Below are 26,301 nucleotides of genomic sequence, written 5' to 3'. Positions count from 1 at the left end.
ATTACAAATGCACTGATTTTAGTTTACATTGGATATATCTAATTAAACAAGGGAAACAGTTCTCCTGCGTTTATTTTACAGACAATCAAACAACCTCAAAATATTGGAATACGCTACATTTACTTTACCCTACATTTACTTTACACTGCATTTACTTTAGAGGCAACCAATCAACCCCTTAAAGAAGTAGACAGGCAAAACAGAGAAAAATACCGTTACAATTTCCTTCCAATGTAACTATGCTTAAAATCAAATCAGCTTGATATTCAAATCTACAGAACCCTAAACACAAAAGCACATTCAGAAGAGGATGAATTTGAATGACCAAAACAATCTCCTTGTAATTGAAGAGGAATATGACCGCACACATCAAATTCTGTTCAGACTCAGTATTGCTTGCGCTCTTCTCTTTTTTACCAAGTTACAAATCACAATTAGTAAACTGGAACACCCTAATTCACATACAGGGCCTGTTTCCTAGCCCCAAAGTCAGCCAACGGTTTCCCGCCACCAAACAATTCAAACTCTCGGGTTAGATTAGATCCATCAATCAATTCTTTCTTCCCTTCCGTTCTGTTATCGCCGCCGACAAAGTCCCAGGACCTCCGCCGCCGCCCCCGAGGGCGACTGCAGCAGACTCCACATGAGTCAGGAGATACTCATATATCTTCTTTCTCAGCCTCTCCACTGTCTCTTGTGGCAAGCCACCAGTCCTGCTTTGATGCCCACCCTCCTCTCCCAAATCATCCCTCTTTCCGATGCTATCGAGCCAATCGTTTACTTTCTTCAGATGGGAGAGCATTCCGGCAACCAACTCTCGATCCCATGGCAGCCTTGAAACCCCACTGGCTTCTCCATCCAGAAAACTCTCCACAAACCTTACAAACCAGTTCTTGGCCTCCTCCTCCAATGCCCTTGCTAGCTCCACTCCTTCCTCCAATCCACCCCCCTTTTCCCATTGCCTTGCTGGGGGTGATACAGTCGCAGTCGTCGGTCGCTGCTTCCCTGCCTTTGTAGCAGTTGCAGGTGCCCGCTGCTTGGCTTTTGATGATGGTGCTGTCACCTTGACCGCACTGTCTAGAACTGCGACTGCTCGTTGCGGCGTGCCGCAGGAAGACAAGGACTGGGACTTGTGGGTATAGAGGGAGAGTGGTGAGAGGTCGGTGCCGAGGGCGGCGTTCACCCAAGCCATTGCACGACAGTGGTTTTCAGAGGAAAGGCGGGCGGTGTCCTCTGCGATAATGGTAGTGCTGCTGGCTGGAGATTGATCTGGTGAGCTGCAGCGGCAAGCTCTGGAAGACTTCAGTGATTCAGAGACGAGGCCTGCACGGGCGAGATTCGAATGTAGGCTGAGAAACTGTTCCACAACTGGCTGCGGGTTATCCTCCTTCGCCGTAGAAGATAACTCGGCATAAATGCTGCAAGGATTAACAGAGGAACGAATTTTTATGCCAGAAGCTAATTAACCTAATTAATAAAGATGAAGCACCACACAACAGCCATTTTTAACACAAAAATCAGAAAATTGCGTTACTTACTAAGATCTGGTCAAAAAAGTTTAAAAATTCACTATCAATTTCCTCATCAGGATGGAGTAACATGGTACAGGTTAAAAAAATACATTAATAAAATAAAATGATTATATTCAAGTCATTAAACATAACTATGCAGAAGTTGTTACTTGTGATTGGACCAACTATTTTCCAATTTCAGTTGGTGCTCAAACACAGGGTGGTTTGAGCAAGCATTTTCCTATTTTAGTTGGTGTGCATCAACAATCAGCTTTAAGCCCATATCTCTTTGTTTTAATCATGAATGTTTTTACTAGAAATTTGCAAGATGATGTACCTTAGCATATGCTTTTTGCTGATGATATTGTTCTTGTTGATAAAACTAGAGAGGGAGTTGATCAAAAACTTGAATTATGAAAGTCAACTTTAGAGTCTAACGATTTTTATTTGACTACATTTAAAATTGAATGTATGGAGTGTAATTTAAGGAAGTAATAGATTGGGATTGTAATATTGGGTGATCAAATCATTAAAAAGAGTGCATGTTTTAAATATCTCGGGTCTATTGTTCTAAGCAATGGAGAAATATACAGGGATATTATTAGTAGACTATAAGTTGGGTGATTGAAATTGAGGAATGCATCAAGCTTGTTGTGTGATAGAAAAGTACCCCTCACATTTAAAAGAAAACTTATAAGAAGATGATGCGACTTGAATGCTTTATGGAGTAAAATTTTGGCCATTAAAAGAGAAGCATAAAATTATGTGTTGCAGGGATGGGGATGCTCAAGTGAGTAGGTGGATTAGTGGCTTTAAAGTTAGAGACAATGTAAAACAAATATATACATAAGAAGGTAAGTAAGAGATAAGATTAGAGAGAGTTGCCTTAGATGGTTTGATCACATAAAATGTCAGCTTTTCAATGACCTTATTAAGAGAGTAGACATATAATATGTAGTCTATGTTAAGAAAAGTGAAGGTGGATCTAAAAGACTTGATTGGAAAATATTACAAATGATATTTTTCTATATTCTATTTAAACGAGAATTTGACTATTAATAGGACAAATGGAGAGAAAAGATTCATAAAGCCGACCCCATGTGATCCGATAAAGACTTATGGTTGTTGTTGTTGCTATTGTTGTATTCAACTGTTTTCAAACTAGTTGCCCTGGTTTATAAGGGCAGGGCACATTAGCTCCGTGTGATAAAAAATAAATTTTAATTTCATAAAGTGATGACTTTACTCGCAATATTGAGCCTAAAAAGTCTTAATTTCAAGTTGATTACAAATTTCATGAAGCCAAATGATGAAATCTAACAAATTCCATATTCTTTAAACCAAGTTTCTATAACCTGATGGTTGCTATAGATGAAATATCTTGCTATTGATAAACATGCACACATTTCACAGCAATCACCCAATCCACATCAGTATTCCTGGAAAAACTGCTCTCTAATATGTAAAAAAGATGCGTAAATCTAAATATCAAACCTAGAACTCTCACAACCATCTTACAACAACTGGAATTTCAGAAACAAACTCATGAAATGCTCAGCTAAATTGATAAAATTACATGCACATTATTGTAGTTCTAGTTATTAGGGGTTATTTAGAATATAATTTTTATACATTCGAGAAATTAAATTGGAGAAATGTGATATTTTAAAACTAAACGAGCTGCAAATGATAGTTGGACTTCTCTGAAATTTAATCTATCAGGAATAAAAATCATTGACTAAGAAAAATTCTTCCATGTAGCGCAATTTTTGTGAAGAGATTATCTATTTACCATTTTTGCATGGGATGATTTAGTTAAAACTAAGAACAAAATGTAAAGCATTGATATTACCCACAGGCTAGATTTGACTACAGCAAAGCTGGACTTAGCAAAGAATACTGCTGTCCACTTTTAAGCCTAAATATAAGGCTGCTAAGTAGAGAGTCGCCTAAAGAAGAAGTTTTTTGTGTTTATTTATTCTTCAATACTTCCCAAATTGAAGCATAGAATATGTGATCCCACCATCCACTCTATCAATAAAACAATATGATATGACGCCAAATTCTAACTAAAACTACACTATAGTCTCCCTGAAATGAAAACTAAAATTATACTACAAGTGGAGAGTGCTTGAAATTACACCTCAAATGGTGAATATATCTCATGCTTGGTAAGATGATGAAGAGCATATGTTTATATTTCCAGTAGTATAGGGAAGATTCTTGCACAGCAAATATGGATATAAACCGTATTATAGTAAATACAATTACCATGCAAAATGTATATGATGAGAAAGATGAATGCGTTGCTACTTATTATTTATAAAATATTAGGGTAATTATATGTATGTTAGGCTGTCTCTGAATAAGAAGCAAGGTAACTAAGTTTACGGGGGAGCACTAATACATACAACAACAACATCAAGTCTTTTATCCCACTATGTGGGGTTGGCTACGTGAATCATTTTTCTCCATTGTCTCTGGGGGAGCACTAATACATGCTTTATATTAATTGATACATAGGATAGAAAGGGTTTAAACCATAGAAGTCATGAGCTGTTTCCTCCGTTCAATCAAATTTTTTACTTTTTTAGCATTTTTTCGAAATTTAAATGATTTGATACTTTGAAAATGTAGCGCACGTAAGGAATTGTGGGAAAGGCATGCGGTAGATAAAGCTAGTAGTAAAAACGTGGGCCATAACAAGAAAAAAAAATGCTTCACCTTCTCTTTCCCAATTCTTAATTTCTATTCATTTCTCGATCCTCTAGTTTAAGTTTTTTTATTAACAATGCTTAGTTAAATCAATAAAATTTTATTCTTATGTAACGCTTTATGGCATTGAGAATGATGAGACCTAACGAAGGCAAAACCTCAAAAAATAAAATTTGAGAGCATTTCACCATAAAATGTACTTGACTATAACTATTGGACCAATATATTGTATATTCTAACAGCTGGTCTATTTTGATAGTCATTACCCTCATCCTAAATAGATCACAAAAGGGACTATTTCTAAAAATTTTGGGATTAGCTTTATGAATATTCATTTTTTTATAATTTCTATTGAGTCCTTTGTCAAATGTGCAGCCTATTTTTTGCACTACAAATAAATCACACTACGAAGACTAATTAACATTTATTTATAAAGATGTGTCATAGTTATGTAGCAAAGAAGACAACATAGAAGGTTTTTAGTGATTTAGCAATGAGGCTTACTTCACTAAGGAAAGAGCAAAGGAGGTGTTTGAACTGATCTACCTCCTGATGGTGAGGAGAGTTTGGTTGTCAAGAGAAAGACAAGAAGAAGAGAGTGGAAGGACACAATATAGAAAGTAAAGTAGTTGAACATTAAGACCTAAATCCACCATAGCAGAAGGGGAAGATTTCACAATTCTAAATATAAAAGATTACAATCTCTTCTTCTACAAATTCTCACTCTTGGATTGCTATCTAGCAAAGCAATAGAGCTTGATTTCATCTTTAAGGTTGAAAAGTCTAAAGAGAACGTATTTAAAGGCATCTTTCCAGCCTGAGGTGATTTTGAGGAGAAAAATGAGATGTGAGCCACGAGCAATCGAATCTGGCAGCAATAGAGTTTGTAGTTCACATGATGGGCTTGGAAACTGATATACCCTACATGTCAGACATCTAATGATCGGATGATTGACAAAGCAGTGAAAATTTATGTCAAAGAGATTGATGCTAAGGAGAATATTCCTGGTGTGGCCATTACTCCATACAAAAAATGGATACATGGCACTTATTGATGACTTAATCGGGGAATGACAATGGCAAATACATTATAACAAAAAGGTGGAATCTTCTAGATCTCAAGAAACAAATTCAGTCAAGGAAGAGGCATATTTTGAACAAGCATGTTAAGTTTGATCCTGTTAGTAGTTCCTAGATGATACTATCAACATGAAATGATGAAGAAGGAAAAAATTCTTGAGCTATCAAGGATGTTAACTGGCTAGTGAGCCTAGAATTGGTCAACATTCTTAAGGGCAATGTTGATCTACGCATTGGGGTTGGACTAGCCCTTCCGGAGAAGCATTATAAATTTAGCCAGATCCAAATGTGAAGTAGACAAAACTAGAATTCAAATTTCTAGAAACATAGACACCTATGATGAAGTGCATGGAATGAGTTGTTTACATTTCCCCTTGCTTCAAAAACTAATAAATAGGCATTTTTAATGGCTTCGAACACACCTTTCAATGAGATTGATGCTAAGGAGAATATTCCTGGTGTGGCCATTACTCCATACAAAAAATGGATACATGGCACTTCTTGATGACTTAATCGGGGAATGACAATGGCAAATACATTATAACAAAAAGGTGGAATCTTCTAGATCTCAAGAAACAAATTCAGTCAAGGAAGAGGCATATTTTGAACAAGCATGTTAAGTTTGATCCTGTTAGTAGTTCCTAGATGATACTATCAACATGAAATGATGAAGAAGGCAAAAATTCTTGAGCTATCAAGGATGTTAACTGGCTAGTGAGCCTAGAATTGGTCAACATTCTTAAGGGCAATGTTGATCTACGCATTGGGGTTGGACTAGCCCTTCCCGAGACGCATCATAAATTTAGCCAGATCCAAATGTGAAGTAGACAAAACTAGAATTCAAATTTCTAGAAACATGGACACCTATGATGAAGTGCATGGAATGAGTTGTTTACATTTCCCCTTGCTTCAAAAACTAATAAATAGGCATTTTTAATGGCTTCGAACACACCTTTCAATGCCCATCTTATTTTTCTTCTCCTATTTACATTTATTAAATTCCTTTGGCGCTCGTAGAGAAATGGCAAAGGCTTTTGGATTCAACAACTTTAAAGTGATGCTTGTGAGGAAGAGATAGAAGATTGAGGAAAAAATGGCAGCGGATGAAGAGAAGGAGATAGGGGTGGTTGAAATCGCGAATGTTGCATCAACAACAGCGGAGTTGGTAAGGTTATCGACGACATTGATTGCTATAGAAGTTGCAAAGGAAAGGTGGTTGTGGTTGCAAAAATAATGGAGACCACCATGTCTTCCTTCTCAAAAGTAGTGCAAACAAAAAGCCAACAATGACAACAACATTGGAGTTGGTAAGGGATGAGACTTCTATTGATGATAGTCCTTTTGATTCATGCATAATGTTCCAACAGAATCTCCAAGAGTTTCCAAGTCACAAGCCTCTTGAGAGTAAGTGCGTGTAAGTGAAAGAATCACCCTCCCATATTTGGAAATGATGAGCAACACCACGAAGTCTAGGGGTCAAATAGGATGCACCCTAGGAGAGCATAAAATGAATGTTGCTTCCTCAACAATAACTTCAAGGTTGTCTACATCATGTGCTCATTCTATTCGATAGCAAGTACTAGCCTACTACGTAGTGGGAGAAAAATCATTTTCTTAAAAGAAACTTTGATCAAACCAAGCAGGAAAATTGAAGGTTAATGTTGCAACTGTTGAAAAACTGCAACAACTAGCAGACAAACAATAAGAAATGTATTGTTCTCTTCGGTAGTAAAAGAAAATTGGCATGCGAACCTACAAGGTTAGCCATCCCCTCAAGAAAAACTCAGATCAAACCAAGCAAGACGATTGGAGATTATTATCGCAACTGTTAAACAATTGCAGTGACTAGTCAACGAATAACAAGAAATCAATGACTTGAAAGCGATGGCATGACCAAGAGACAAACTATTAAGAGTCCCTCCAACAAAATTATGGCCAATATTTTCACGATCAAAATGCAATTATACATATAATCGATAGGCTAGCCCCCACAGATCGCTTATGATCTATTGATAATCATTTTATTCAAATAGATGGTAAGCTCTCACAATTCTCAATCACTAATGGAGAAATTATCAAGGCAATCAATCATAGGGATAATTGTGAGATAGTTTACAAGGCTAAGCTTAAAGATTTGATGGATATAGAGACTAAGAACTAGGAAACTGTTGTGATTGGCCACAAACTAATTCTTGTCACAGTGGTAACATATTGAGTACAGACACTAGCCACCCGCACTCTTGAGCTTCCTAGCATTCTCTCCTAAGCTACCATTGAGAGGGTGGAGCTGAATATTATTGCAATGGTGAGAAGAGACCATTTTCAATACCAAACCTTTTAAAATAAGACAGTCGCACCAATGCTTCTCACTCGGATCCAAGAGGTTTGACTTGAGATGCCAAAAATTATGCCTATCGCAAATGTACATTTTCGTCGAGGGAAGAATACGGTTGTGAGGAGGAAATTTCAATCAATTTTTCTTGTGTGAGATGTCAAGTTATGAGCACTTGTCCAATCAGCCCAAAGGCTAAGAAGCTAGCCCAATAAATTTTGAAGGATGAATTGGCATAAAACTATAAACTCAATAGATAACTTAAGCTAAAAATATTTAAAATGACCTTTATTTATTTGATTTAAATGAGAATTTGACTCTTACCAGAAACACAATAGAGAAAAAAAAATTCATGTAGCAAACCCCATGTAGTAGGATAAAGGCATGATGTTATTGTTATTGTTGTAGTAGAGAACTTAAGGTAAAAATGTAAACTCATTATTTCAAAGAAAATAACTTTTATCTAACCCTAAGTGTTGGATAATGCAAGTAGAAACACGCTCAATTTGATAGAGATTTGCTTGATCCAAATGGACCAAAAGATGAAGGTTAACCATAAAAACTAAGCTTACACCTAAAATAAAAGTCCTCCAACCAAGCAAAACCATGTGAGCAAATGTAAAATACTTCGGTTTACCCTAATTCCAAGCAAAATTAAAGGTGGAAACAAATTCTTAAATTAGTTTATTCCATATGATCGATCACAAAACTACGAGATTCCACCCAAATACCATAAGATTAATCTTAGGAGTTATACCATAACCAAAAAGTGCTTAAAATTTTTTATTGGTAATATCGCATCACGGTTCTTAACAAAAATTTAAATTACCTCTCATGGCTATGACGTGATTTGGTGTCACTAACAAAGGTGATTGTTGAAAAGTGGTCCATTTAAGGTGATTTAACATTGTTGAAAATTTTCATCCCCCCCCACCCCCCGCGCCCGTGGCCCACCCTTTTAGCACGAGTAGAGAGCGGAGGATGGAGTGTGGAGTGATTGGAGTTCTCGCAGCTCGTTGGGCCATCTAAAGTTCTCAACTTCTCGTCATCTCGTGATTCCTCCGACAATCTGACTTCCCCTACGGTCTGTAATCTCATGAATAACTTCGATATTTCGGATGTTTCAGATTTCCATTGAAGGTGTGAAAAATTTTTCTTTAAGATTTCGAAAACAGGTTTTTGATTGAAGATCTATTCTTTCAGTTTGCCATACTTTGCCCATTTGGATTTTGGGATTTGAAAGTGAAGTTGAAATGCTTTTGGAGATAAGGATTTTATGATTTTACTATTTTAGATGTTTCAAACATTAGTTAATCTGTTATTAGGGAGTTTCCAGATTTGTTGTCTTGTTGTTTAATATGTTGTTGAAATGTAACATGTTAGTCTAGAGATTAGGGTTTGTTGTTGTGACCTTGTTATGTTGGTCTGGAGATTAGGGTTTGGTTATTTTCTGTTATGTTTTGTAGTTTTGACTTGTGAACTTGTTATGTTGGTCTAGACTCTGAAGATTAATGTCTGTTGTTATGTTTTTCTGTTATGTTTTGCACATTTGTTGTCGTGAACTCGTGATGGCTATGTTTTTATGTTTATAGTGAGCTGCTCTATTACATAGTTATAGTGTGGTGTAGTGTTGCTATTGAGATTTGGGTTTATTGTGATGTTTCTGTACTAATACTAATACTTGTTTAGTATATTAAATTCATTCTTGCAATTGTCTTGTGTATAGAAGGATTTCATTGGGTCGTTTGGCGGGTCGTGTCATGACCCGGGTTGGGTTCGGGTTGAGCAAGTGGACCTGTATAGTTAAATGGGTCCGGTTTGGGTGATCCCGTTTAAGCCCGAGTCAGTTCATATTGGACTTGAACCCCGACCCGTTGATCCGAATTGACATCCCTATTGGACATATTAATGGCAAAACATTTTCTTCCAACCAAGATGATGACTTAGCTAATACATTTAACCAAAAGAAAATAATACCATAATCAACTAAGGATTGTGCTTCTACCTAGAGCAGTTCACTTAAAGGATGTCGCTTCTATTCTTGTTGTAGATCAAAAAGTTTGTAAAGGATGAAATCCTGGTGTAGCTTACTCCCAACTCCATCATCCTGTAGGGGATTATTGACCTCTTCAAGGCTCATAATGCCATTTTTCACGGTGAAAGTATTTCATTTCTTAAACCTTTAGTAGTTGGAAGGCTTATGGTACCCTACCCCACACCATCGTAATATGTTGAAGACTGTGGGGCAATGGTATTCAGTGAAGAAATGACTTGACAATTATTCATCATCTCTAACAAGAGGCGGCCAATTCTAACCTCCTCAAAGAATTCAACTTGAATTTTACCACATGAGATAAGGGACAAGTCTGTCTCTTGTTGTTGAAGACCCATTAAACCATTTCCACAGGTTACTCTTTATAGAAAAATCCAATAAAAGGAAGGAGAACCTTGGGGTTGCCCAGAATTTCTATAGCCTCCTCATCCAATTGAGTGTTATTCTCCTATACCTCTACTATGTTAATCACCCGATCCAATTGTTCTTTCACCATGCTAAGGTAGAATCACCTATAGGTCACCAAGTCTTCCTAAACTATTGTTATGTAGCACAAGTGGAACATAAATACCAGTTGTTGAGCAATGGGTAACCGAATATGAATTCTACCACATTGACGGCCGACATAGCAAAAAGAATGCCCTTCAAGAAACAAAGTACTTATCATCCCCAGCAGTTTGAGCTCATCAACAAACCTAACGAGACCACCTATGGCACCAAGAGGTTCCAAATATCTAGCCATCTAGAAAGCTTAGTATGAGAAGATGACATTCATTGAGCTACTCGTATCAATTAAGATGAGAATCACTACATAGTTGTTCATAATAGCTCAGATGATGATGATGGAAACATCATATATATTATGGGTGAGGGGGAGGCCGTCATCATAAAAGAGATATTAAAAGATGCAAGAGAATGAGTGAAATGTACATAATAGCTTTGAAAATGGTGCATTAGATAATCGTATCAACCACTCAATGATGTGAATAATATTGTGATTCTATCATTCTATGGGCGGATTTGACGATCAGCCTTTATTCAATATTATTGGCTTTAGACAGATGAGATACTAGCCATGCCAAGAAATTCTTAAATGGCATTCCTCCAACAATTTCTCCAAAAGTGCTTTAAGCCTCAACAGTCCATCTCATGACAACTTACAGTAAACACATCTTTGAGTGACTAGAATTTCTTTATGAGGGTGACAGGATGATGTTAGCAAGCAAAAATACTCCTCTTGAATGTTTAAAAAAATTGCAACGCTCTCACAGTCAAACATAGGAAATGACTGATTAGAGCTCATAGAAGTCAAGGTCCTCTGGGCCTTAGGGGCTGTCAACTAGGAAATAAAAAAAATAGTGACGAAATGCCAATGTAGCACATAAAAGACAAGTTATCAGGTGGAAAGTGAATGAAACATATTAGTGTTGCATCCGAGTGTACAACATGATAATTTCTTAGTGGTCAAAAGTCAAAATTAAAGCCAAGGCATCATCAAAATTGTTTAGATGCTCAATTGGGTTGCTTTGACCGCTTGAATAAGTTGAGTGTCATCTCCATAAATTTTGCAAGCAAAGACCTTTCTAGAATCAACATTTGGAAAGGTGAGAAGTCCGTCATGTAGTCAGTAGGCAGAGAATAACATTCAGATTCCTCTTAAGGATGCCTGTCTAGTTGGTCGAAAAATAGAGAGAAGCGAAAAAAAGGTATTTGTGAACTATATTGTTAGAGTTGTTGGAGTCATCAGTAACAATGACATAAGGCCTGAGTATAGCTCCGAGGCAAGGTTATACTAAGATTACTAATATTATAAATGCTTATACTTAAGTAGAGATTTGGATATGCGTTAAAAATTTTAATTCTGGAATGACTTAGAAGAATTAATAAATTAGATATCTCTTGAATAAATAACTTTTTAAAAGATTTAAATAGACATTTTAGTAGATTTTAAAAATATTCATGGTGATTATGAGTTTGGAGCGATTAATAAAGGTGGTAGGACCATTTTAGATTTGCTCTAACTTAAGATTTTGTAATTGTTAGTACCCTATTTAAGAAAAGAGATGGACATTTTATCACTTAAAAGAATAGATATAGTAAAACACAGATTGATTATTTTTTTATAAGAAATATAGATCGTTTAAAGATTGTAAGTTATTTCAAGTGAAAGTTTATGTACCCAACATTGATTATTATTTTTGTACTTTAAGATGAAGTGGCTAAATATAAAAAATAAAATAAAATATTTTCCTAGAATTAGATAAGGGTATTTAATAGATACTAAAAAAATATTTTTTTATAATAAGATTTAAGTTCTCAAGATTTTGATTGTGCATAATGAAACTAATGTTATATGAAAAAAGTAGCTAATAATATTAAGAATGTTACAAAGCATATGCTTGACAACAACAACAACATCAAGCCTTTATCCCACTACGTGGGGTCGGCTACATGAATCCTTTTTCTCCATTTTGTCCTATAAAAGTCAAATTCTAGTTTAAATCTAATAAAGAAAGGTCATTCCTAATATTTTCTAACCAAGTCTTTTTAGGTCTACCCCTACCTTTCTTAACATAAGTCAAATCTAATACCTCTACTCTCCTAACCGGGTCATCGAAAGGCCACCGTTTTATGTGACCAAACCATCTAAGGCGACTCTTTCTAATCTTATCTTCTACTGGAGCTACATCCAACCTTTTCACGTATATGCTATTTCGTATCTATCTCTAAGGGTAAAGCACTCATCCACCTGAGCATCCTCATCTCTGCTACACTTAACTTAGATATATGTCTCTTTAATGGCCAACATTGCACCATAAAGCATTGCAGGCCTCACTACCATCTTGTAGAACTTATCCTTAAGTTTGAGGGGTACATTTCTATCACAGTAACAAGCCCGATGCATTCCTCCACTTCAACTATCCAACTTGAATCTGCTGATAATATCCCCATCTATTCACCATCACTCTGAACATAGATCCAAGATATCTAAAACGTGTACTCTTATTAATGAATTGATCGCCCAAAGTCACAATCCCCTCACTAGGTCTATTACTACTAAAATTACACTCCATATATTTCATTTTAGATCTACTAAGCGAAAACACCTTTAGACTCAAGTTGACCTCCATAATTCAAGTTTACATTCAACTCTCTCTCTCTAGTCTTAATCAACAAGAAGAATATCATCAAAAGCATACACCAAGGTACATCCTCTTGCAAATGTCTAGTGAGAACATCCATGACTAAAGCAAAAAGATAATTGGTGAAATAAAAAAGTACAAGAAAAGATAAAAAATTAGAAGTTTTGCTATAAATATTAGTTTAAATGTAAAAGCAACATGCAATAGAAAGAATTTAGGTTTTAATATTTTTATAATAGATCAGATATCAAGGAGGGTGAAAAGTGTAAGTTAAATTAGCCAAACAAAGAGATAAGAGAAGTAAGGATTTGGTTTAAGTGAAGTGCATTAAAGATTAAGATCAAAAAATATTTTTATTAGAAGAGAAAATTAAACAATAGGTACATGAGACATTTAGATAATTTTTTCAATGAAGATTATGAGAATAAGATTGACTTTAGCGAACTTAGCAGCCTTAACATGCTAAAAAAATAGAAAATTTATTTTATAGTTGTATTAGTAAAATTGAAGTTATAGAGATTTTAAAGAAACTGGACTATGAAAAATTAGTTAAACCTAATAATATTTCAATAAAGTTGTGAAAATATCTTAAAAGATAGAAAAACAAATTTTGGCTTAGTAATTTTTTTAATATTATTTTGAAGATTAAAAAGATGTCAGGTCAAAAAGATATCAGATCAGTAAAGAATGAGTGTGTTAATTTTATTTTTAAGAATAAAGGTGATGCACAAGAGTGTGTGAATCAAGGAATTAAGTCAATGTGTAATACATGAAAATTATGGGAGAGAGTGATTGAGCATAGATTACGATATGATACTAAGATTTCACAAAGTCAATTTGAATTCATACTAGGTAGCTCTAATATAGAAGCTATATATTTGTTAAGAGGTTTGATGGAAAAGTATAGAGAGTATAAGGAGGATCTACATATGAAATTTATTAATTTAGCAAAATCATATAATAAAGTTTCAAAAGAAGTGCTCTTGAGAGTTCTAAAAAGGAAAAAGAGTTAATAGCGTTTATATTCAAGTCATTAAGGATATGCATACAAAAATTGTTTCTTGAGTTCAACTGATGAGGGCATCGATAGACATTTTTTACGAGTATATCAGGCGTAGATCGATGGCTATGATCCACGACCTTTATTTTGATGCTTAATTTTTATTTTGATGTTTTATGTATTAATTGCTATTTACGGTTGTACCCTTTCTTTTGAGTCGTCTTGAGTTGTAGCCCCAGGGGCATTTGCGTCATTGTATTTTTATTTCCTTAGGCCTATATATTGTGGCCTCCTTTACTGTATCAGATGATGAAGATTGAAATGAGATTTTAGTTTTATTTGCTTGATCTCTAAGTGAGTTCATAAGAGGAGAAACCCTAGGTGGGTGAAAACAATACCTGTCAACCTTGGTGGATTCATTGGTTCGTGGTTCTTCTTCTTCTTCTTTTACCCTACACCACACTCCCTCAATTCCCCATAGCACCCATCGGCCTCTCCCTTCCACCACCTCTGTTTTCTTTTTTTTTTTTATCAAAAAACTAACCTCCTCCTTAAACCCCTACCGCTACCCCCACCCTGGCTCCCAAGCTGCCAGCCTCCAGTCAGTCAAGGCCCAACGGCCGGCCAAAATTAATACTCCTTAAATCTCTCCTAAAATTGTCACCCCCATCAGCCCTAATTTTGAGATTAATTTGAATTCAAATTACTTTCATTCCCCTTTAGGAAAATCTAAAATAAAATTCAAGATTTTCGAATTAAAGCTTTCCCTCCACTAAACCAAAAATAACCTCACCATAATCCTAGTTCTAGCCGACCCTTCACTCCTCTCCACCCATCACCTTTTTCCCCTTGTCACCCATGGCCAAACCCCTCTCCCCAAACCGCCACCCCTCCCTCTCTCATACCACTTAAATTCCCCTCCTCCCCTCCCTCTGAAGGCAAGTATGTATGGCCGATCATGAGATCGACCACGGCCTTGCTTACAACGCTCAAGGGGAGATAGATATCTTCCGATCTCCTTTCTACAAACTAGATTGGGAGTACGATGGCTCGGTGGAACGCTACGTCAACCGCATCGTTTACTGCCTTGCCGAGATGATCGAGCTTCAACGACCAAGAACACCTTGGCTCCTCCTCAGACGATCCTTGCCTCCTTCACCTCTGGCTACTTTCCCAATAATCAAGCTCCTTGGCTCTTTCTTCATAGTGGTTATTTCAAGTCTAGTGTGAAAGATCTTCATCCGCTAAGCCCTAGAACCATAGAGAGTGCAAACCTTCAAGGTGAACATCTCGTTAAATTTCGTAATGTGCCTTTGTATTTGATTAAGAGCGTTTTGGTTAATCTTCATGTGCTTCTTTGCCTAAGCAAGTGGAAGACTACGAATTTATAAAATCTTATTTTGATTTGACGCATAATTTTATATCGGTTCACTTTTAATAGATTCTCTTGTTAATCTCTCGTAAACTCCTTGCATGTATCACATCATCAACACTCTGTGGTTTGACAAAATATTTTCCTATTTCAATTGGAATACAAGAATGATCAATTTTAAGCTTGTATATTTTTTCTTTACTCATGAATGTTTTTACTAGACATTTACAAGAGGATTTACCCAAGTATATACATTTTGCTAATAATATTATTTTGTTGATAAGACTAAAGAGGGAGTAAAAAGAAAACTTGAAAATGCCAAAGAAGCCCACCTTGTGACACCCATGGGAAATTAATATTCATGGGAGAAATAATTGGAAAAGTTTATTTAGAGAAAGATGGCTAATTGAATTTAAATTGGAGATGAAATTAGAAAAAATTTATTTAAGAAAATGGGGTTGATTTGAATTCATAATTGTGTGAGAATTATGAAGGTTTTATTTAGAGAAAGATGGCTGATTTAAATTCAGATTTGGGAGGGAATTAGGAATGTTTTCTTAGGTGAAAGAGGGTTGATTTGAATTCAGATTTTGGAGGAAAATATGATAGTTTATATATAAGGATAATTAGGTTGTTTTATTTTCATTATGTGATTTGTGTTTGTTGTAGTTTATGTTTTGTGAGTTTCCTAGTGGCATCTAAGTTTAATGGGAGAGTCGATCTACCTCTCGAATATTAGATCACTTGTATATTTCTTTCTTATTAAAAAGATAATAAAAAATAAACCCCTTTTGTATTACTACAGTTTCTAATTGTTTCTTCCATTGTCTTTACTTCTAATACATATCAAATTGGTATCAGAGCGAGGTTTGTTTAGAGATGACAGCAAAGAAGGTAGATGCTTTGAAAGGTAAAATGGAGAAAATAAAATCCATGGTGGAGGAGATATTCTCAACCATCGAAGAAAGGTTTTCAATCATAAAAAATAGGATGGAGAGACAATTTAGAGGATTGGAGGAGATGTTGAAGAGATGAAATCCAAAACTCCACCAGCTGTTCCGATTGCTAAACCCCACCACGATTTGACCGGGATTACTTTGGCTAAATCTAAAGGGAAAGTGATCGAACGATAAGAGTTCAAAGAAGAGAGCTCCTTTCAGCAAGAATCAACTCCTAGAGCTCCGATAAGAGGCATAATAGGGTTTTCGGATGGGGGACAGTAGGAAGGGAGTTTTATGATGAAGGTGGTTGGGTGACCGACCACTATGGGAAGCGGTTTGGACGAAGGGAGTGGAAAAACGAAGAATAAGATGGAAAGTCGAGCCATGGGGATCAAATCATGGGAGGCAAATTGATGTAAGGTGGTATTCCCACCCTCGATACACAAGAGAAATATGGATGGATCACAACAATCGCTACACTAGAGGAGGTTGAAGCTATTAGAGCGATAGGGATCCTTGGGTGGTAATCATAGGGTCACTGCATCCTAGTCCTAATGAGAGTAAGTTGAATATCTTGTAGCAAGAGCTACACCTATTAATCCCGGTTCTCGAGAATTTAGTTCGTATGTTTTACCCATTCTCAGGAATTCTCAATATGGCACACCACAGTTAACTTAAAATTTAGGAGCTCTAAGGCTGAATATTGATGATCTCAACTATACTCAAGGGTCAAATGTAGCAAATGGCATAAGTTTACCCCCAGGGCATGATTATATGTCAAGGAAAGGCTTTCATGATTCTACTAAAACTGACTAAGAATGGAGCATTATTCATATGATCATCTAAATCTTGAAGTTCCAATAATTGTTGAACTACCTAGATAATTCATGACTTTTATGCAATCAGAGATACTAGAGAGCTCTTTTACAACTTCCATCGAGATAATATCCCAGCCAAGTCTATTATACACAAGTGCATCGTACATTTTTTCCCCTTCATAAAAATTATCCTATATCTACTTACGATATTATGGTGGTCAAGTGGAAGGATTTGGTCATATTAAACGAAGGCCTTCTGATGAACTGATTAGGAAAGTTGAGGTATTAGATTTGACTTATGTTAAGAATGATAGAGGTAGACCTAAAAAGACTTGGTTAGAAAATAATAGAAATGATCTTTCTTTATTAGATTTAAATGAGAATTTGATTTTGAACAGGACAATGGCGAAAAAGGATTCATGTAATTTGCCAACCCCACGTAGTGGTACAAAGGCTTGATGTTGTTGTTGTAATAAAAGTTGACAATTCGTTCTCAACATAATGGGTTTATTGTTTATAAGGTACTTATCAAGTGGAAGGATTTGCCAAAACACGAAGCCACATAGGAACCTTACAAGCTAATCAGGAGACAATTATTATCCTTCCACCCATAGGAAAATATACTTTTTTTGTGGGGGAAGTATTTATACACTAGGGGGGCCACCTTGTGGGGCCCAAAGAAGTTAATATGCACTATGTAAGGAGGCGAAATCAAGGGATAAATATTTAGGAAAGTTTATTAAGGAAAAGATGGTCAATTTGAATTTAGATTGGGAAGGAAATTAGAAAAGGTTTATTTAAGAAAATGATAATTTGAATTCAGATTTGGGAGGAAATTAGGAATATTTTATTAAGGGAAAAATGACTAATTTGAATTTAGATTTGAGAGGGAAATATCCCTTTTTTCACATTTAGTGGATTGGCATACCATGAACTTCCTCATCACCTCGAGATATGGGAGAAAAATATGATGGTTTATGTAAGGGTCAATGTTTAAAATTGCATATTCGGGTATTGAGGTGTTTTTCATTCGTGAGGCGAGGCGTAAGCTTCAAGGCGTTTTGATGCGTAAGCCTCAAGGCGTTTTGATGCATAAGCCTCAAAATCAAAAATTGCGTAAACATAAAATGATAAATTTTTTATATACTAATGAGTGCATAATATAAAACATAAAAAAGCATAAGATATGAAGTGAAATCAAAATATCTCAATAATAAGACAACATGAAATATAGTTCAACTCAAAATTATATCATTCCCAGATCCCAGTATTCTTTTCATTAACATATAATTCCAAATTCTAAAAATAAATAGCAATGACATATCACATAAGAACTCATAAGTCATTATGCCTCATGCCAGTGAGGCGAGGCGGGCCTTAAGCTAGGCCTCAACCAAGTTGAGGTGCAAGCCTCATAACAAAAACTCGAGGCGTAAGCATCGAGGCGTTTTTTACTGGAATTGCGCAAAGGCGGGCCTCAAGACGAGCCTCATATTGTGCAATTTTAAACCATGGTAAGGGTAATTAGGTTATTTTATTTTGGGAGAATGTGATTTATGCTTGTTGTACTTTTCTTAATAGTTGTTCCTAACGATGTCTAGGGTTTGTGGGAGAGTTGATCTACATCTCGAATAATAGATCGATTGTATCTTTCATTATTGTTGAAGTATTATTCAAAATTAGCTCCTATCTTCAAATTCATACAATTTTATACTTACTACCTTGTTTTTACTTCCAAATGCATCAGTCAAATTTAAACTCTAACAATTTTCATTTGAATAGATCTAAAATTGAATACATAGAGTGAAATTTTAGTATTAATAAATCTAGTGGTGGGATTATTACTTTGGGTGATAAAGTCGTTAAAAAAAGTGCATGTTTTAGACATCTCTGGTCTATTGTTCAAAACAATGGTGAAATAGATGGAGATATTATTAGTATAATTCAAGTTGGATGGTTGGGGAGGAATGCATCGAGTTGTTTGTGTGATAGAAAAGTGTCTCTCAAACTGAAGAGAAGACTTAATAAGATGGTGGTAAGACCTGCAATGTTTTATGACATTGAATGTTGGCCATTAAAGAGAAGCATAAAATTAAGTTAAGGGTTGCAAAGATGAAGATGCTTAGGTGGATGAGTAACTTTACACTTAAGGATAGAATGTGAAATAAGTATATACGTGAAAAGGTTGGAGTAGCTCCAGTGGCAGTAAGATTAAAGAGAGTGACCTTAGATGGTTTGGTCACATAAAAAGTCGTCTTTCGATGACCTAGTTAGGAGAGTAGATGTATTAGATCGGGTCTATGTTAAGAAGGGTAGAGATAGACCTAAAAAAGACTTTATAAGAAAGCATTAGAAATGACATTTGTTTATTACATTTAAATGAAAATTTAACTCTTAATAGGACACGATGGAGAAAATTGATTCATGTAGTTGATCCCACGTAATGGGATAAAGGTTTGATGTTATTTTTGTTGTTGCATGACTATATATATATATATATATTGCAAGTCTCATAAATAAACTAAACTAATTGAAATAAGAAAATGCATGGTCGGACTCAAAGAGATCCTATAGGAGTGGGAAGGGGTTGTGCTCTACTTGAAAAAATAATCAAAGATGAAGATAAATTCTTATGCTTACTTCTTATTGGGTTGTTTTGACATTTAGTCAATAACAAAAACAAACAGAAGCTCATGTGTTTAGTTTGAGATAAAGTTGCTTTCTACATGGAGAAAATTGAAGACAAAGAGAAGCTCCTATCTTCAGCTTAGGATAGGGTTGTGCTTGCCTCATAGAGGATATAAAGATTTGGAAGAGAGAGCTGAGCCATTGAGATCGTGTGGCTTTCATAACGCCATTTACACTTTTCACATGAGAGTTTGCTAGAGAGATTGACTTAGGAGAAGGTAATACGAGGAATCAAGCAAGAAAAGGAGTTTAAAGGGGTTTTAAACAAAAAACTAAGTTTAAAAAAAAATCATTCAAATAGAAAAACAGAATATGATAGCTTTTATTTAATTTTAAAAAATATATATAAAGCAAGAGCTATGAGTAAAATGTGTTATGCGCCATACCGCATCAATAATGATCATAGCATCTGCTATTTGACTATTTACGCATTATTATGCCAATAGAAAAGACATGTGCATCGTTACATGATGGGCCTATTTAATTCTATTGACATGCATACCAAATATATAGCTTTGAAATCTTAAATAAATATTTTTTTAAGTTATTTATGTGTCAATTTAACTATACTTTTTACCCACACGCATAAAGCATGTGTGTTACTTGTTATTCTCCTAAAAAATCATTGATAGGTTCATTAAATATATCAAAGAATTCATAATAGTTATCTTCCATTAACAAGACCAGTAAAGCATAATAAATAACCAATTATCGTTCTCCAAATGCTTTAATTTTGATCTTCTAAGTTAGCAAGCACTCAGTAGATTATTTGCCGACCAAAAATTCACTAATATGACCCATAAGTTTTTAGAAGTTTCATAAAAATAGTTAACAATCAAAGGTGTTTTACGGTTATAAAAAATAGAACAAGCCATAAGTCCAAATGATTTACTAAGCTCAAGCCTTCCCCCTAACCTAACTCCCCCCTTTAAAATATTTGTGACACTTTCCTATAAGTAAACATTTGTGGCATATTGGTGTGTGACAAAAGAGATAGTAATGGAGGAGACTGTGTGATTAAGCCATCCATTCGTCTTCACTACATTACTTTATCTTTTCCATTCTCTACCCTCTCTTGCTATTCAATGAGAAACACCTACATAATCCTTCCCAGGTCTTCCTTGGCCCGAATGCCACAAGTCCAGTGACAAAGCACATGCACTGGGATAATTTGACAATACTGGAGTGCTGTCAGGGAAAACTTTATTGAGGTTCTATCGAAAAAACTACAGTGAAAAGATGGAAACCAAATTAAATATTTCTATAGAATTATTTTGTCCTTGCATTAGTCTTTAACAGCACAGATAAGAAGTTCCTGAAGAAGCTATCTAAACCTTCTTATGAATTGTTAAAATCCAAACCATACCTTGGACCTTAATCCCATGGGGATCCATGGGAGGCTCACCTGGATCATGCTGTTAAATCTCAGTCATCCCTTGACCCTTGATCCCACGGCTAGCATGGGGACCCATGGAAGGCTCACCAAGATCACATCGATCTCCTTCTATATTTGGATGGCTGATTTAGAAAGGATTACATTAAGGCAATTATACATGATTCTGAAGTTATTTGTTTCTTTATTAAAACATCTTGTATATATCAATAAATAGAGATAGTTTTGTGTAATAAAATTAAACATTCTCCCTATCAAATTCTCTGAATTTAACATGATATCAAAACCAGATTCCCACCACCAACCTTCATTGTCGGAATTCTAAGGAATATAGGTTTTCACCACCAGTCATCATTGTTGAAATTTTGAGGAGTACAGGCTCCCACCATCTACCGTCATTGCCAAAATTCTGAGGAATACAAGTTCCCACCACCAGCCTTCACTGCTAGAATTATGAGGAATATAGGTTCCCACCACTGACTTTCATTGCCAAAATTCTGAGGAATATTGGTCCTTCCACCGGCCTTCATTGCTAGAATTCTAAGGAATATTGGTCCTGCTTCTTCCTTCACGTGTCCAAGACTAAGGAGAGATTAAGTGGGAGGGCTCCTCTCACATGCAACGTCCAGAGTTGACTAAGCAGAAATAAGAGAAGTCGAGCGCAGGCCTCCTCTTGTCTACGTATGGAAAGAGCTGAGAGTTCCCTCTTGTGAGGGTTTAGGGCCGAGACAAGCAAGAGTACAAGACTTGCACTCCTTCCTGCGATCAAACCAAAGGGGGATCAGAGGCCTTGTATGTGCATGCACGAGGTTGATCGAACAAAAGTGTTCAGGTGGTATCAGATGATTTATTTGCATTGGGCTGAAGACTGGCTCGATCGAACAGGAGGAGATTTGCGTGCCAAGTCCTGAGCCGATGGGGACGTATTTTTCTGCTGATGTCCTTGAAAATTTTCGCAACTCTAAAAACATTTTTTTCCTATTGTTGTGCCTTCATTGTCAGCCTTCCCTTGTGGTTGTTATCCTATCAATAACCAATGTAGTCTTCATTACTTAATGCTTAATATAGCTTTCATTGCTAACATTTGCCACTGCAATGTCGGAAGTTAATTTTTCCCAAAGTTTTGATAAAATTGAGGACTCTAAAGGGACTTGATAACTCTATTTTTCTCAGACTAATTATCAAGCTATGAATGACAAATTGTATTCCCCAACTTGAGGGAAAGTGTTAAAATCTCAACCATCTCTTGGCCCTTGATCCCACGAACGACATGGGATCTGTGGGAAGCTCGCCTAGATCACACTATTAAATCTCAACCATCCCTTGGCCCATGATCACATGGCTAGCATGGGGATCTGTGGAAGGCTCAATTGGATCAGACCGATCTCCATCTATACTTGGGTGGCTGATTTAGGAAGGATTATATTAAGGTAATTATGCATGATTCTGCAATTATTTGTTTTTTAATTAAGACATCTTATATAGATCTATAAATAGGAATAGCTATGTGCAATATAATTAAGCTTTTTCCGTCTCAAATTCTCTGAATTTACATGAACTTAAGACACCTGCCGTTGGATTTTTAGTGCAGGAGTTTAATAATGATCTTTCCAAAGTTGAAGGACCTAAGTGTAATATAACTCTTTATTCAAACAAAAAAGTAAACTTAACTAGCTTAAGTAAGACTTCACTTTTGGATCGCATTTAAGCATATTACCTCAAGCATCGAACTAAGCTCTCAGCTGCAGAAGCTTCTTGTAGTGCCTCAATAGCAGCAAGTTGTGCGGCATCCCTGTATCTCATAACTTCCTAAAACAGAGAATATTTGTTAAAGAAAAGAAAATGTTGAAATAGAAAGGCATGGCAAAATTCGGAAAAATTATATTTATCAAATTAAAGAGCATATATATAATGGTACATGTTAAACCTTTCCAAGTTTCACTAGGGGCAGTGGAAGAGATGCCCAAGAAATGCTTCCATCTGACAATCTCTTGCTACTGGAGGAAACCTTAACCAAGCCACCAGGGGAAATATTATTAGTTATTGTAACATCCGATGTCTTCTTTACATTAGAAATTCGTGTCTTCACTGATTTGTTCACATCTTCCAAAGGTTCATTCAGGTTGCCCTTCTTTAATGGAGTTTGAGCCCTGCTATCTTCTTTTGGTAGTTGCCTCTCAACTGGCATTGATAGCCTTCGAGAAAACTGCCAACCAAATGGAGATGACATAATCAATGAACATTCAAGGTATTTTTAATATTTATTTTAGTTATCTGTTCCAGTCTCCTTCTGAAGATCACATTAAAATTAAAAGCTCAGATAACAGGCATAAAATGTAATAGTCCACCTACAACCCAAATGGGAAAGGAAAAGCCTAAAACTTACAGCTACAGCTAATACAAAGAAATTGAATGAATTTCCCCACTATAAAAATGGGCCTATTATAGATTTATCACGCATTCCATATCACTACATCTAGCATACCATATGACAGTTCCTGCATTTAAGGTTCTTGCTGCAATCTTTGCCCTGTTCAACAAGAAATTTGATACAACTCAGATATTAACTTTTCATATTAGATTCAGAAAATACATTCTCAACCAGATGTGCATGGCTGTCCAGAAAGCAAATGTTCATAAGAACAAAAGGATAAGAAAACAAAATGAAGGAAAAGCCTATAAGGCATCAACAGAGCCAAAGGGCAGGCTGGCTGCCAAAATTTAGCAAATCCTAACACCTAAAGCAAGCTATTGTACTATTCGCATTATGTCAATGTAACTGTTAATAACCTTCAAAGTTAGCAAAATCATAGACAGGAAGGAGACTGACCGTAGAGCTGCATGCTTCAGATTTCTTTTCTGTCTTTAATGGCCTGGGATTCGAGCTATCCCTCCCCTTTGTCTCTACATTACCCTCCCAACTCTTTCTCAAAGACTTGGGCCCTGGATCAATCCCTGGCACCAGATTTACTACTGAACTTCCAGCAAATGATTTCCTGCCAGCAGCAGTTGCCCTTAACACAGATGCTGCTCTTTCTAACAAGTTCATTCTTGTACTAGATGGCTTTTCTGGCACTTTAGCCTTTGAATGTTGTTTAACTCCATTAGTTAGCTTGTCAAAAGATGATGGTACTGAATGGCAACTTGTAGGGGACGAAGGAATCGACCTTGAACTCATTGAATTTGACTTTTCATAAATTTTATGCTTCTTCCCCACAGAATTACTCAAAGACAGATTTGACAGTGATGAACTAGATTGGCTGAGAGATGCTTTTTTCTTTTCCATTACTTCAACTTTGGTCGTTCTATCTACCTTCACTGAATTGGTCTTCTCTTTCCCCAGTGATGGACTCACAGTATCCTTAGAACTATTAAGGAAAGTGAGGGGGCGAGTAGCCACAAGATCCTCAGGGCTTCCCACGCAAGGATGGCGTCCGGGGACTGGCCTCACACCTCGAAGGACAGGTACAGGCATAGCTGCCTCGAGTCTATCAACATATATGAATTGGCCTAGCTGTATCTTATCACTCAAGATGAGGTCATCGTGCTCATCAGGAATGGAGACATAAGTAGCATGGGAGGAATCAGAAACCTTAAGATAGAATCCCTGATTTGAGAAGAGCTCACCACCAGCAAGTGCAGGAACTATGCTAACAACCTGGAGGAGAGATGATCTATGTTCGCCGGCAATTTTCACATCTGTATTCATGTGCTGGAGAAGCTTGATGAGAACACCTGGGACCAAAGTGGCCATCTTCTTTGCCTTCTACAGAACATTACTCTGAAAAAAAAATGCAAATCTTATTTTTTGCATGAATGCTTCAGTTATAACTAATGTAACACCAAAAAAAATGGTAGGTCCCAAAGAACTTTGCCTTTTGCTAAATTACAAAAACTAAGAAGTAGAATATGAAAACAATAAAACAAAAGCAGATCCAAAGAGAACAGAGTTAAAATTTTCAGATAGCTTAGGAGGTATATTCTCTTCAGATAAAGGACTTTCGACTGCAGAGAGAACTTTATAGTGAAAACTTAGGAAAAAAAACTTCAAACTCGAGCTGTTGCTGTTAGCAAAAACTGTAGAGGGATGCTATACTGGATTCTAACAGGTCGTACCAACGTATACACATGGGAAAACATTAGATCTTTCCGTTAATTAGCAAGAAATCAACACATTGAAGACAGTTTCACAATAACAGGAATTTAGAGAGAGAGAGAGAGAGAGAGAGAACCTAAACCAAATTCTATGCAATAATGGCTTTGAACAGTTAAACTAATCAATCCATACGAAGCAAAAATACCATGCTTTTCGCGAAATCCCTGGTAGATTTATGACCAAAAATGGACATTTATTAAAAAAAACCTAGCTTTTCAGCTCCAATACCTAATATCCCAAATTGCTTGTAGATTTGTGGGAAAAAGACGGGCATTTTGTCAAGAAAGCCAGCTCTGGATCTCCAACAACTAAAAACCCAACCGACATTTCTCAAAAAAAAAATCTAAATTTACAGGAAACAACCTAAAAAAACTGAATCTCTGTATCTCACTCCGTGTTTCCATACTATCAAGGGTCGAATTTACAAATAATCCATCACAAACAAAGAAGTCTATTAACCAGATGCAAAGCAAAGTTTAACTAGTACTGCGAAATCATACATTGGCCAAAAAAAAGAAAAAAAGAATCATCGCGTCTCCGAAAAAAAGCGCTTAGAAATGATATGAATCCAACGGAATCACAGTCACAGAAAACCAACTACTGGGCCTTAAATGTACACTTGCTTGAATTCCGCCGCAGATTTTCCTCACCAACTAATCTCTCCGATTCCAAGATCTCCTAAGAGGATGAGCACGCGGTCCCCGCCCCCAAGCCGCCAATACAAATCCGCAAACAGAAGCTGAAACGCCTGATAGAAAGCCAAAAAGAAGTAGAAAATCCCCTCCTGCCCGACAAAAGGCCAACCACGGATCACATCAAGAACCTTATAACAAACAAAGGAAGAACAATTTATAAGAGAGAGAAAGAGAGAAAGATGGATGCTTTACCTATGTTCTACTTTCGCCTCACCAGTCGCTGTCAGTCTCTCTGTGCGGCAGAGGTCGGTCGTATAGAGTGGCTGACACAAGCAACGATATATCTATATCTGTGGACTCTGACGCCAAACTTTCTTCTCTCTCCTCTCCGTCTCTCTCGCTGAAGAAGAAGAAGGAAAGACTACAGTGCACGGCTAGGCGATTAGGCTTTAATGGCCTGGTCA

General features: G+C 36.3%; 1 protein-coding gene across 5 annotated transcripts; it reads right to left on the bottom strand.

Annotated features, from left to right (window-relative positions):
* LOC110095560 lies at positions 1–26,301 on the bottom strand. Of its 5 annotated transcripts, none has more exons than XM_028698701.1 (6): positions 26,090–26,301; positions 25,750–25,986; positions 23,877–24,836; positions 22,974–23,252; positions 22,764–22,855; positions 1–1,418 (listed from the first exon to the last, which is right to left on the bottom strand). In XM_028698701.1, exons 3-6 carry the CDS (start codon positions 24,798–24,800, stop codon positions 551–553), a joined length of 2,163 nt encoding a protein of 720 aa, XP_028554534.1. In that variant the 5' UTR covers positions 24,801–24,836; positions 25,750–25,986; positions 26,090–26,301; the 3' UTR covers positions 1–550. The 5 variants fall into 5 exon arrangements, with proteins under 5 accessions (XP_028554534.1, XP_028554535.1, XP_028554533.1 ...); XM_028698702.1 differs by having other exon boundaries at positions 23,877–24,827; positions 25,820–25,986; XM_028698700.1 differs by having other exon boundaries at positions 23,877–24,827; positions 25,853–25,986.

The sequence above is a fragment of the Dendrobium catenatum genome, unplaced genomic scaffold, assembly GCF_001605985.2.
Source record: "Dendrobium catenatum unplaced genomic scaffold, ASM160598v2 fragScaff_scaffold_1125, whole genome shotgun sequence".
Taxonomy (NCBI): Eukaryota; Viridiplantae; Streptophyta; class Magnoliopsida; order Asparagales; family Orchidaceae; genus Dendrobium; species Dendrobium catenatum.
This window is presented reverse-complemented; position numbering and strand designations above follow the sequence as displayed.